This window comes from Ursus maritimus, unplaced genomic scaffold, assembly GCF_017311325.1.
Source record: "Ursus maritimus isolate PB19 unplaced genomic scaffold, ASM1731132v1 scaffold_13, whole genome shotgun sequence".
Classification (NCBI taxonomy): Eukaryota; Metazoa; Chordata; class Mammalia; order Carnivora; family Ursidae; genus Ursus; species Ursus maritimus.
In genome coordinates, this window is record NW_024423675.1 from 9,710,115 (window position 1) to 9,724,036 (window position 13,922).

General features: G+C 39.5%; 1 protein-coding gene and 1 non-coding gene across 3 annotated transcripts in view; one reads left to right on the top strand and one right to left on the bottom strand.

Moving 5' to 3' along the window:
* Positions 1 to 13,922, top strand: part of KLHL32 (kelch like family member 32) — a 254,364-nt gene that overhangs the window by 166,088 nt on the left and 74,354 nt on the right. For both annotated transcript variants that reach the window (XM_008705018.2, XM_040627558.1), the window contains exon 7: positions 10,243 to 10,969. In XM_008705018.2, coding sequence (XP_008703240.1) covers positions 10,243 to 10,969 — 727 coding nt within the window. The remainder of the gene's footprint in view (positions 1 to 10,242; positions 10,970 to 13,922) is intronic.
* Positions 2,066 to 2,177, bottom strand: LOC121102323. Its single transcript, XR_005834443.1, has one exon. It is a non-coding gene; the product is annotated as a U5 spliceosomal RNA (small nuclear RNA).

The following is a 13,922-nucleotide window of genomic DNA, read 5'->3' on the forward strand; positions in this document are numbered from 1 at the left end:
GAAAGTGAATATACACCGTTACGCAGAAATAACTGGGTTTGTGTCTGTATCTCACTTTTCTTTCTCCCTTTCATTCTTTCTTTTTCCTTCCTTCTTTCTTTCCTTCCTTCCTTCCTTCCTTCCTTCCTTCCTTCCTTCCTTCCTTCCGTCTTTCCTTCCTTCCTTCCTTCCGTCTTTCCTTCCTTCCTTCCTTCCTTCCTTCCTTCCTTCCTTCCTTCCTTCCTTCCTTCCTTCCTTCCTTCCTTCCTTCCTTCCTTCCTTCCTTCCTTCCTTCCTTCCTTCCTTCCTTCCTTCCTTCCTTCCTTCCTTCCGTCTTTCCTTCCTTCCTTCCTTCCTTCCTTCCTTCCTTCCTTCCTTCCTTCCTTCCTTCCTTCCTTCCTTCCTTCCTTCCTTCCTTCCTTCCTTCCTTCCTTCCTTCCTTCCTTCCTTCTTACCCTTTTTCCTTTCATTCTTCTCTGACTTGGGATTTAAAAAAGCCACAGGCCTCAAATTACTGAGTTAGAATTACTGAGCCCATTTCTGTGAAAACAGACTCATCATAAAGTCTAGTTAGTAATCTGCAACAAATTATCTGTCATGCTTTTATTCTCACCTTACAACATGTGAAGTATTTAATACTGTGTAGCAAGTTTCTTATCAATTACAGCAATTTCTTGAAATTTATACCAATATTGCAGAAAATTGTGTTCTACAAAAATAGTCTGAATGGGCTGCCTTTATCATGAATTCAAAAGGATAATTGAACTGAGGATTAGTTCCTTCTTTTGGTGACACCTTGCCATCATATTTATTCTGTATATGGTCTAAATATCGTAGTTTGCCAAGCACTGTCACATTATCTCTTTTAGTCGTCTGGAGACCCGCGTGATATAACTAACATCATCCTCGTGTTCCAGAGGCTGAAGCTGAGGCTAAGTATGCTAGTGGTTTTCATAAATGCCCGAGTAAGTTAAGTTGCAGAAATAGGTCTTCGACATCAAGTCCAGCCTTCTGTTTTACTGTATCGCATTCACCTCTACGGACACGTACCAATTAGTGGTAAAAGAAAGCATCACGTATTCCCAGCCACTTCAGCTGACTTCACCCTGAGAATCCTTCCTCACTGCATACAGTAGCAGGGAAGTAATACAAAATGTGACCCATGTAGGGTCACCGTAGTCCCTGTTGCCGATGGGAAATAGCAGGGTCTTATTCTGTTGACCAAGTTGGCTTTCCTTAATTTTCCAGTGTTGTTCTAACAATGTAAACTTAATATCTCACTGACCACATTCAAAGTCCCTTTGATAATTAGAAGGACATCATATATAAATACGTAGACACTAAGATTTCACTTCTTTTATTGTTATCAGTCCAGCATCAAGTAAATACTCTGATGCCATCGAGGATTAGGGATATGAGTATTATTTTTTGTCTCAGAGACCAATATCAGATCGCCGGAGGGCAAGTATAAGAAGTGATTTCTAATCGTTCCTGTATTTTGCTAACATATGAGGAGACCAAGAGTAGGTTCCATTTTCCCTGCAGCGTCATTGGTACAAGTGATGTTGGTTATATTTATTGCCCTGTGGTGTGGGATATTTTTCCCATCTATTTTTCCCCCTGGATACAGGGATGGTATGTTTCAAGACAGTCCTTAGGTAAAAATGTATGTGACTAGTTTGCAAAATATTTGCATTGACATATAAAATCTCATTCTGAGATATTATTTATTTTTAAAGATTTTATTTATTTATTTGAGAGAAAGAGAAAGAGAGCATGAGCAGGGGGAGGGGCTGAGGGAGAGGGAGAATCAGACTCCCCATTGAGCAGAGAGCCTGCCATGGGGCTCAATCCTGGAGCCTGGGATCATAACCTGAGCTGAAGGCAGGTGCTTAACCGACTGAGCCACCCAGGCGCCCCTGATTTGCTGATTTCTTAAACTACCTCATTTGCTTTATCATGTGTTCTGTGTGTGTGTGTGTGTGTGTGTACACATATCTCAAGACAGAAAGAGGAGGAAGAGAGAGGGAGGGATGGGGGAGAGAAAGAGAGCAAGAGCTTTTTCTGAGCCCTTCGAGAGTAACTATATACATCATATGTATTTTTAAAAACCCTAAAAAAACTCATAACTGTTCCTCTTTATGATAATCTTTAGTAAAAGGCAAAAGATTTATATGATGTGAAGAGAAACCAGGTATTACCAGGCACACATTGTATGCTGAAGATGAAAATAAGAGCATTTGTTAGTCTCCAACTACATAAAGTTTTAAATGAACAATGAAAGAATATGTGTTATCATATGTACTAAGCTGAATATTCTTTTTATAATATGTCAGGTATTTTTTCTGACAATATATGAACCTGGGGGCTCATCAGATTTGATTCTCTTGAAATCTGTTTCTTAGAGGAAGAAATAGCCTATGTGTCTTCTGTAAGCCTGTAGTCAGCTGTGATGGTTAATGTGCGGCCTTCCTCGAACAATCTGTTTTACAAGCAAAATGTTGACACAGTTTTAATTATAGCACTCAAGTGAGCACTGTTATAATTTATAATATTCCTCCATGGTAGCGTTTTCATTGTTCTGGTAGAGAAAAATGCCCTGGTCCCGTGTCCCTAGTTGCTGGTGCTTTAGGATTTTATGGGAATGTTGTCTTTTTGAACAGAAATTTTTCATTTGGTCTCAAAGAAGAGAATATGACCACAAAATTTGATGCATTTATTTATTAACATGAACTTTCCTCTCTCTGGAAGTCATTATTCTGGTTTAATATGTCACTGTTTAGGCTTTGCATGACTCACGTTAACGAAGTGAGCTTCTGTGTTGCATGGCGGTGCTAAGGCAGGTGTGTATGGGTATAAAGGATATGGCTGCGTGGGTCACATCAGATCCATGAGCGAGGAGAGAACTCTTGGCAAAGATCTCTAAGAGGAGCGCTCCAGGTGGAGAGAAAAGCAAGTGTAAGACTCTAACGCAGGAGTGACCTTGCTCACTCAGACTAGGCAAACTGTCCACACCTGTGATCTAAAGAAATTGTACGTAATATTAAAAGGGTATCTTGCTCAAGTTTTATGTTTATGTTTATTAGGATTTAAGGCATTATAAAATAATGCAAGCAATAGTGTGTTTTAATGCAGTGTATAGTAGTCAATGCACCATCCCTGTGAAGACACGGATTGGAAGATGGAGAGCTTGCTAGATAGTCTGCTTGGAGAGGAAGCACTGTCCATGCATTGTCACTCAGTGTATAAACACATGCTTCCATGGCTTCCCACCCCTTGGCCAAGTGCTCTTGAACCTGCCGAGTCTTTGGCGGATGTTCAGGAATGTCAGTTGATTGTTGATTTGCTCCTGTGCCCTTCCTTTGTCCCTTTCTGAATTTGCAGAAGTGTGGAATTTTCTGCTGCCTCTCGGGCACTGAGGGGAGACTGGTGCCCTGGCTTATCTCAGTGGGATGACAGGACTGGCAAGGATATAGACGCTTATGCCTGCACAGCATGGGCTCCTGCAAAAGGGGGGTTAGTTTTCCCCTTCAGCCAAGCTGTCTGCACCGAAGTTTTAAATAGGAGAATGATTATAGCTGCCCCTGACCAAGGGGGCAGAATAAGGCTGTGGACAAAAATATCAGCCCTCGCTTACTTAGCTCTGGCTGATAAGTGCTGTGATAAGAACATCCCTTTTAACTGAAAAAAAATATTTGTGAATCAAGACAAAGAAATAGTTACTGCTTTTGGACAATGTGGTAGGGGTTTTATCTTTTGTTAGTGTTGATTAAAAAGATTTGATCTCCCATCTGATGAGAACTGCCTCTGTAAAGGGCACTTCTATATACATTTGCAAGACATAAAGGCCCTTGTATGGACGAGTGCATTCATGTGTGTTCTTGGATTTGGGATGACTTTAGAATTCATATATTTTCCAGGAAATCTGTGAGTGTAAGATTTCTGATTGTTTTGATGTGATTTGGGGGTCATGTTGGAAAGTACACATACGTATGAGCAGACATATACAAGCAGAGTTAGACTTCAAAAACAGCTGCTTCTTTCAGAGGATTAGGAATTTTAGATTTCACAATGGCAGCTTCTGTCTGAGTCTGAGCAATAAAGGATTTGGATCACAACTTTTGGATTTGCAATATTAGGAATGTAATGTTTATTCATATAATTGATATATTTCTGACACACATGAGTAAATTATGTATTTTAATTGAATTAGAGCAAAATTTGTAGAATTTTGGATTATATGGTATTATATTCAGGATTATATCCATGTCATATATTCTACTCCATAGAATGATAATCAGTTGGAATAGACTGAGAAAACTAAAGGGAAAAGATTATCTTTTCTATATATTTTTGAGCCAGGTTTAGTTAACAAGGAATGACCTAGAATTAAAATATATATTCCCTTAAAAAGTACAACAATAATTCAAGACTCAAAGAATACCTTTTACCCTAAATACTTGTTCTTTAATTACACACTCTTTAAGAGCATTAAAAGCATTTTTAAGAAGCATTAAATATATGCTTTTTATGTTGAAGTAATCCATAAATGAGGCTTATTGCAAAATACTGTCCACCTTTCTTCAAGCAAAACATACTTTAAAAACAGACTTTATTTTTCTAATTTAGAGTATATAGAAGTTATGTTTGGACTTAATTATGTTTGCCTGGATTCTGTCTTAAAATAATTACTGATGGAAAAATAATGATGATGTGATACAATAGAAAAACACATTGTATAATTTAAAAACTGGGGTTTTTTTTTTTAGTTTTTTTTTCAGCTTTAATGTTCATGTATCTATTTGTTTAATTTTATTATTTATTTATTTGTTTATTTATTTATAGTTTCAAATTTTTATTTAAATTCCAGTGAGTTAACATACAGTGTAATATTAGTCTCTAGCATAGAATTTAGTGATTCATCACTTGCATACAACACCCGGTGCTCATCACAAGTGTGCTCCTTAATCCCCATCACTGATTTAACCCATCTTCCCTGCCCACCTCCCCTCCGGCAGCCCTCCGTTCGTTCTCTAGCTAAGAGTCTGAAAAACTGGGGGGTTTAGTTCCAGCTTTTCTACTAATTAGTTGCATGACTTGAGGTAAGAGAGATAATTTGTCTAGATTTGATTTCCGTTTGTAAAATTGGGAAGCTTGAAACAAATGGACTCTGTATTTTATTATTTATTTGAGGCTTAAAAGACTGTGATATTCATTGCGTTGCCAAGAATCTGAAGTAGAGGTGGTTGACACCAATCACATGAAAGAGTAAAACAAGGGTCTTACATACGTCAGTTCAGTATGCTACGTTCTGCCGTGTGACATTCTGAGAGCTTATAAGGACTTTCTAGGAAAGCCACAAAGATGAGATAATAGGAAACCGAAACCTGGGATAGGTAGATAAATATATAGAGGAATTGATACTGTTTGTTCAAGAGGAATGTGAGAAATAGCCTAAGAACCATTGTAAATAATTTTCCCTTTATGCAGCAAATATTTATTGCCTACTGTGTGCAGCCACTGTTCTTATCAAGGATCTGAGGATGAGATGAGTTGAAGTTGGGATAAGCTGTAGCAAATGCTCCTCTTAGGAAGGAACAATTCTTCTTCAGGGTCAGATGAACTGGATTAGGTCAGGCAAGGTGCTTGGGAGATCTCCTGTAGTCTTCGGAGATGATAGTCCCTTGTGTTTCAGATGGTTTAGGAAATGTCTTGCCCAGTGGTACCCTTTGTGTGCCTTCCCAAATGGAATCCTTAATTTCTTTTCCACTCTTGCTGGCTTTGTCACCAAAAAAGTGCGAGATGAGACTTTCGCTAATTGCCCCATTTTTCTTTTGCTAATTGCTCCGTTTTTCTCCCAATTAAAATATGCTAGAACTTAGAGTGATGGAGGTATCAGTATGCCAGAATAAGTAAGATAGAATAGGATTTCAGGGGCACCTGGGTGGCTTAGTTGGTTAAGCATCTGCCTTTGGCTCAGGTCATGATCCCAGAGTCCTGGGATCCAGCCCCACATTAGGCTCCCTGCTCCGTGGGGAGTCTGCCTCTCCCTCTCGCTCTCCCTCTGTGCTCTCTCTCTCTCAAATAAATAAATATAATCTTAAAGAAAAAAAAAAGAATAGGATTTCAGCCTTCCCCAACTTATGCTTTTTCTCAGTGCAGTGTCATTCAAAACCGCCAGTTCCCAGAGTAATTGTTTTCAAACATAAGCACCAAAATACACTACAAAGCTAACTGTGGTCTTTAGGTTCCATGATGCCCCAGTGATGAATCAGCCTTCTGCTTACTGTATTCTCTAAACCCCTTTAATGGGCCCCAGGATTTCCTCTACCACCTTGCCCTTAATTCAGCATGGCTCTGTGGGGTTCACAGCGTAGAACCGATTTTGAGGTAGCTTGTCGTTTTGAAATTTCTTTGCCATTTCTTTCATTTTTTGAATAAATAAGAGCTATCCATGCTTTCAGTGGTTTCCTCTTTTACATTTTTATAAAAGTAAAAACAGTGCCATAACTCTTTAAGTTTTTATTGAAATTCCAGTTAGCTAACATACAGTATAATATTAGTTTCAGGTGTACAATGTAGTGATTCAATACTTCCGTACAGTATCCGGTGTTCATTGCAACAAGTGCCCTCCTTAATCCCCATCACCTATTTCCCCCATCCCCCCACTCACCTCTCCTCTGGTACCATCAGTTTGTTCTCTATAGTTAAGAGTCTGTTTCTTGGTTTGTCTCTCTCTCTCTCTCTCTTTTCTTTTCCCTTTGCTCTTTTGTTTTGTTTCTGAAGTTCCACATATGAGTGAAATCATATAGTATTTAGTCTTTCTGACTGACTTGTTTCACTCAGCATAATACTCTTTAGCTCCATTCACATCGTTGCACCCTTTAACATTTATTTATTATTGTGAAAGCAGAACTGCACAGCGTGTTTATATGATTCACTATTTGCTATCAGAATCAGTTGTTGATTCATAGACATTATAGACCTCAAAATATGCTGTCTCACCCATAGTAAGATCTTACCCTTATGTTACTATATCAGAAATACACGATTGGTATGTTGAATACTAAGCCATAAATGTCCTATATTTTTAATACAGCATCCTACTTAGACTTCATTTGATTTAAGCCTTAGTTTTGAAACAACAGACTTAATTTATTCTAATAAGGCAGTGATTTACTGTTTCATGATTAGGAATCTCTGGAACGTTCTGACTCAAAGTGTGGCCCATGGACCAGCAGCATAAGCATCATTTTTAGATTGTTAGAAATGCAAACTCCCTCTCTCTCTCCCTGCTTATTGAATCGGAATCTGCGTCTTGACCAGAAACCCCGGTTAATTTGTGTGCATGTTAGGTTTGGGAAGCACTGGATTTAAATCTATAAATCACAGTAATTCTAGCTGAGATTGCTTTGAGGTTGGTGGCAGAACGGTTAATTGTAAATTACACTTACCTTTGATCTGGAGAAAAGATAAACCCAACAACTGTGAATGACTTGCATAGTCTGAAAATATTTAAAACGATGAAAGTGTGCAGATTATATGAAATCTGTGAGAAATTAGAAATATTGGCAAGAAATAAGATAAAAATTATCCCAGAGGATATGAACTAAATGTGCGTGCACAAAGTATTCTGTAATGCATAGTATTGGGGAAATCGAACATGGGAAACATCATGATAGATGTGACATAGGCCTAATAGTAGACAGAAAGTCAGAAATTAATCAGTGATAGATCACAGTTTGATTTGTTAGAGATTTGCCGGTTTGATTTGTTAGAGATTTTATTAAAGGCAGAACCTAGTTGTGGCCTGTGTGGTTTCCACGCAGTAAGTGCCACTGTTTGCTAGAAAAATAAAAATAAACTGGAGAGTGTTAAGAGATGGGCTAGAAGATTGATTATGACATAGGAAGAACTGATTTATGAGAAAAGAGAAAAATAATTAAATGGGCAGCACTATGCTATAAAAAGAGGCTATGGAGACATGGGTATTTATCTGATGTTTCTCTTATGTTTCCTGTAGTAGTCATATGAAAGATGCAGAAATATTAGGATGTAAGGGTGCTGAGAAATTTGTTACAGAGCAAAGCAATATCAGCTGGAACTACTCAATTAAATTAGGAGCAATATCAAAGATTAAGTTTCAGAAAATTTTACTTGATGCATGAGAAATGACCTTGAATGGGATGACTTTATCCCTGAGAACTTTTGAAAGCTCTGTGGGCAAAGAATGGAAGATCATTTATTAAATAGTTGAATTATCTCCCCTGGGAAATAATTGGAACCCCATCCCTTGAAATTTCTAAAATTAGGGTGGAAAAAACCCCAGGATGTTGCCTATGGGAACGAACTCTGCTTCTGGCAGAGACCTGGTGATTGATGAGTGATGTTTTTCTTCTCCAATATCTTTGATCGTTGCTCATGATTACCATACAGAGAAACAGTTTTTCAGCAGGTTGGTATCCTATTTAAATTTTTTAAAAATGCTAATTTCTAGAAAAACAGCTGGAGAGTGTCACTCATCTGCCATTCATGGCGTCTGTCTCCTTGGCAATGGTAGGCTTACCTGGCATTCTTTTTTCATTTCTCTTCATGACGTAATTCATTAAGAGATGCAATTTAGTATATACTGGAAGTGAATTCATTTCCTATATTCTCTTCATTCAGAAAGCTAAAAAGAAAAACCCTAAATATGCCTTGCCTTTTGGAGCCATTTGTCAAATGAATACAGAAACTCTGTATGAAACTCTCAAATGAAGTCATCTAGTGCTTCAGAGAGTTTTGTGATCCTTTTAATCCAGATGAAAACCCAGTTCATGTTTGCCTAGGAGTATGGTCCAAGAGCACCACATTTCCTTCTCCCTCCCTCTGAGACTTTTCCCCTAGTGAGCCATATCAGCTGAAAAGGGGAGCCCAGAACCCCAATTCCATTGGTCACAAATAAAACCTAAGACAATTATTTAGTATTCTAATTATTACTTTACCTTTTCATGCTAATTCCTTCACATCCACATTTATATTGTCTAGGAGATCTAGCTTAATATAGGTGCTGCTAAGGATAATTTATATCACATATGTTGACTGGAGATATTAGATATACTTCATGTTGGTATATAGGAAGGTTTGCCAAACTTAAGGATTAAGTCACATTAATTAAACTCCATCACGTGAGCCATAGCATGAATTGGGTTTTTTTGATGGTATTTTCTAAATCATTGTACAATTTTATCATTTATGACTTTGTGCTCCTGCTTTGCTTTTAAGAAATTATATTTGTCTTTAGCCCAGAGTTCTTCCTCCTTTCCTTCTTGAAAGAGGTCTAGCCCTAAACAAAAAGGTTAGGGTTACATTCCGTTATTGTGTCCCTAATACAAAGATTATCTCCTCCGTATCCTGTTTTTGTGAAAGCAGCTCTAACAAATTGCCAGCATCTTACACGTGCAAACAACGGTCTGCAAGATGAACACTAATTGGGAAATAAAAATAAAACTGATGGGTTACAATCTTTCTTTTTCTTCTCTTATTTCCTAACTGATAGACCTACCAGAGGGGCAGGGGGAAAAAAGTCCGTTTTCTTTCTAAATCGTTCTGCTAGTGTCATATTGATTCTCTCTCAAGTACACGCTGTGGTCTCAGATGATCACATGTGTTCCTCCGATCCTCGTACTGATACAGCGCCTGGACTCATGGGTTGACATGCTGCTCGTACTGTGGCGATCGCTCATTGTTATTGTTCCTGGGCTGTACCCAGCCTCCTATGCATGAGACAAGGGGACAGGCTGTTTCACAACAGTACTCTCATTCTTTGAAAAGGGTTATTGTGCACCCCAAGTGCTACCTTAAGTCTCTGGCTGTGTTGCTTAACATGGCTCTTGACCTCTACAACAGTGCTTGAGTTCTTTGGCGTCTCTGCTGATGCAGGGAAAATAGAAGCCTCAGCCGAGTATGGAGATATTCTGCTGCGCTATTTGTAAGAAAATAACCCTGCCCGTACACCGGTGCTTTGGCTCTCTCTCTCTTTTTTCTTTTTTAATGATTTTATTTATTTGACAGAGAGAGACAGCGAGCGAGGGAACACAAGCAGGGGGAGTGGGAGAGGAAGAAGCAGGCTCCCAGCAGAGGAGCCCAATGCGGGGCTCGATCCCATAACACTGGGATCACGCCCTGAGCCGAAGGCAGACGCTTAACAACTGCGCCACCCAGGCGCCCCTTTGGCTCTCTTTCTTACCCGTGTATTCTCTCCTCCCCCTGCCTCCGTTTCAGCTAGCCGTGAGGTGGTTGGAACACAACTGCCATTACCAGTACATGGACGAGCTCCTGCAGTATATCCGCTTCGGCCTGATGGACGTGGACACTCTCCACACAGTGGCCCTGTCGCACCCCCTCGTGCAGGCAAGTGAAACGGCAACAGCTCTTGTCAACGAGGCCCTGGAATACCACCAGAGCATCTATGCACAGCCCGTGTGGCAAACTCGCAGGACCAAACCGCGCTTCCAGTCAGACACCCTGTATATCATTGGCGGGAAAAAGCGTGAGGTCTGTAAAGTCAAGGAGCTCCGGTACTTCAATCCCGTTGACCAGGAGAGTGCTCTCATAGCCGCCATCGCCAACTGGAGTGAGCTGGCCCCCATGCCCGTGGGAAGGAGCCACCACTGCGTAGCCGTCATGGGGGACTTTCTGTTTGTAGCAGGAGGAGAAGTTGAGCATGCCAGTGGCCGGACGTGTGCCGTGAGGACCGCCTGTCGCTATGACCCCCGCAGTAATTCCTGGGCCGAGTTAGCACCCATGAAAAACTGCCGGGAGCATTTTGTGCTGGGTGCCATGGATGAATACCTCTATGCGGTTGGGGGTAGAAATGAACTGCGCCAGGTTCTGCCTACGGTTGAGCGATACTGCCCCAAGAAGAACAAATGGACTTTTGTGCAGTCCTTTGACCGATCCCTTTCATGTCATGCTGGATATGTGGCTGATGGGCTTCTTTGGATATCAGGTAGAACATGCCTCGTATGTTGGATTTTTCAAAAATCACTCTCGCTGTGGCATAAATTTAGAAGTCGAGCTTTGGTAGTCGTGGCCATGTATGTAATTGAACCACTGAACCAAGGATGCCGTGTTAGCTAATTAACGTTCATTTATTGGGCACCAGCTCCATGGAGAGCAGTGTTAATTGGAAGTAATTGACCTTTCGGTGACTTTATGAGTAATTAAAGTAGAAGGTGGAAATTAATGGCCCATCACGTCCTTTTCCTACCAAATCTTCTATTGTTTAGATTGTCAGTTTTTGATACTTATGGATTGTTTTGCACACCTTGTGGTTTATCCGGATTCTTCGCCTTTTTTTTTTTTTTTTAATCATCCTGGGCTGCTTGAACTAGGAGATGTTTCGTCAAAGACAGGGCAGGCAAAGTAAAAACCCAGTAAATCCATTTTGATGGGTATAGCAATGGGTATATATCCAGGTAGGAGCCACGCTATGCGTGGAGGGAAGGGATTTAAGTTATTGGCTAAAATGTTTTTGTATTATCTGTGGATTGTAGTTATACCTGACAACCTAAATTCCTTATTCTTGCTTACTCTCCCATTCTTACTGATTATTTGGGGGTACTTTTTTCTTCATTTTTTTAAGCCTTTTGATGATAAAAAAAGGAGACTAGTATCATGAACTCCATGTACCCACGACCGAATTTCAGCAGTATTCCACTCATCGCCAGTCTTTTTTCATCCATGCCACATACTCCCACAAACCCCTCATGGCTGCCTTTTCACTGGCACAGAAAAGGAGTCTGTGAGGCGTAAGTTATCAATATCGCATTGTCAACCTGTATTTCCAGTCCAATTCTTGAAAAGACCGAAACTGTTCTCCTTTGAAAGGGTTGCCTACTGGGGAAGAAAGTTCCATGTTCTCTCAGTTGGAGGGTACTCATTTTGTAACCCAGATGGAACTTGTTGAATTTCCATGGACAAAGAGAAATAGGAAAATCAGAGAACTTAAATACTAAGAGTAACTTTGAGATGTTTGTACTTAGAAGACACAATCACTTTTTTTTTTAAGTCTGTATGTCTTAATCCCTTTCATGTATTTCACCCATCCTCCTACCTCCCCACTGGCAAGCACCAGTGTCATGTGTTCTCTGTATTTATGATTCTCTTTCTGGTGTTTTTTTGTTTGCTTGTTCATTCGTTTTGTTTTTTTAGCTCCACCCATAAGTGAAATTATTTGGTATTTGTCTTTTTCTGACTAATTTTACTTAGCATAATACCCTCTAGGTCTGTCTATGTTGTCACACACGGCAGGATCTCATTCTTTTTTATGGCTGAGTAATATTCCATTATGGATATCTTCTTTATCCGTTCATATATCAGCGGACACTTGGGCTCCTTCCATAATTTGGCTATTGGAAATAATACTGCAAAAAACATAGGGGTGCATAAATCTTTTTGAATTGGTGTTTTTGTATTCTTTGGATAAATACCCAGTACTGAAATTACTGGATCATATGGTAGTTTTTTGTTTTTTTTTTAAGATTTTATTTATTCATTTGAGAGAGAGAGAGCACAAGCAGGGGGAGCTGCAGAGGGAGAGAGAGAAGCAGACTCCCCACTGAGCAGGGAGCCCAATCCAAGACTCGATCCCAGGACCCTGGGATCACGACCTGAGCCAAAGGTAGACACTTACCCAACTGAGCCACCCAGGTGCCCCTGCATTTTTGTTTTGTTTTGTTTTGTTTGAGAAACCTCCGTACTATTTTCCACAGTGACTGCACCGTTTGCTTTCCCACAAACAGTGCATGAGAGCTCATTTTTCTCCACACCCTCACCAATACTTGCTTCTTTTGTTTTTGGTTTTAGCCATTCTGACAGGCATGGGATACTATCTCATTGTGATTGTGATTTGCATTTTCCTGTTGATGGGTGATGTCGAGCATCTTTTCGTGTGCCTGTTGGCTGTCTGTAGGTCTTCTTTGGAGAAATGTCTGTTTATGTCTTCTGCCCATTTTTAAATTGGATTTTTTGGTTTTTGGTGTTGAGTTGTATAAGTTCTTTATATATTTTGGATACTAACCCTTTATTGGATATTTTATTTGCAATATCTTCTCCCATTCATTAGATTGTCTGTTAGATTTGTTGATTGTTTCCTTTGTGCAGAAACTTTTAATTTTGATGTAGTCCCAATAGTTTATTTTTGCTTGTGTTTCCCGTACTTCAGGAGACATTTCCAGAAAAATGTTGCTGTGACCAATGTCAGAGAAATTACTGCCTGTCCTCTCTTCTAGGATTTGAATGGTTTCAGGTCTCCCATTTAGGTCTTTAATCCATTTTGAATTTATTTTTGTGTTGGTGTAAGAAAGTGGTCCAGTTTCATTCTTTTGCATGTAGTTGTCCAGTTTTCCCAATACCATTTGTTGAAGAGGCCATTTCCCATTGCGTATTCTTTCTTACTTTATCAAAGATTAATTGATCATATAAATATGGGTTTATTCTTGGTATCTCCATTCTGTTCCATTGATCTATGTTTCTATTTTAGTGCCAGTTTTGATTACTGTGTCTTTGTAGTGTATCTTGAAATCAGGGGTTATGTTACCTCCAGTTTTGGTCTTCATTTTCAGGATTGCTTTTGCTATTCAGGGCCTTTTGTGGTTCCATACAAATGTTAGGATTATTGGTTTTAGTTCTGCAAAAACTGCTGTTGGTATTTTGATAGAGATTGCATTAAATCTGTAGATTGTTTTGGGTAGTATGGACATTTTAACAATATTTGTTTTCCCATTTCATGAGCATGGAATATCTTTCCATTTGTTTGTGTCACCTTCGATTTCTTCAATTTTTTTTAAAGATTTTATTTATTTATTTATTTGAGAGAGAGAGAGCATGAACATGAGCTGGGGAGAGGGGCAGAGAGAGAGGGAGAAGCAGACTCCCCGCTGAGCAGAGAGCCTGATGTG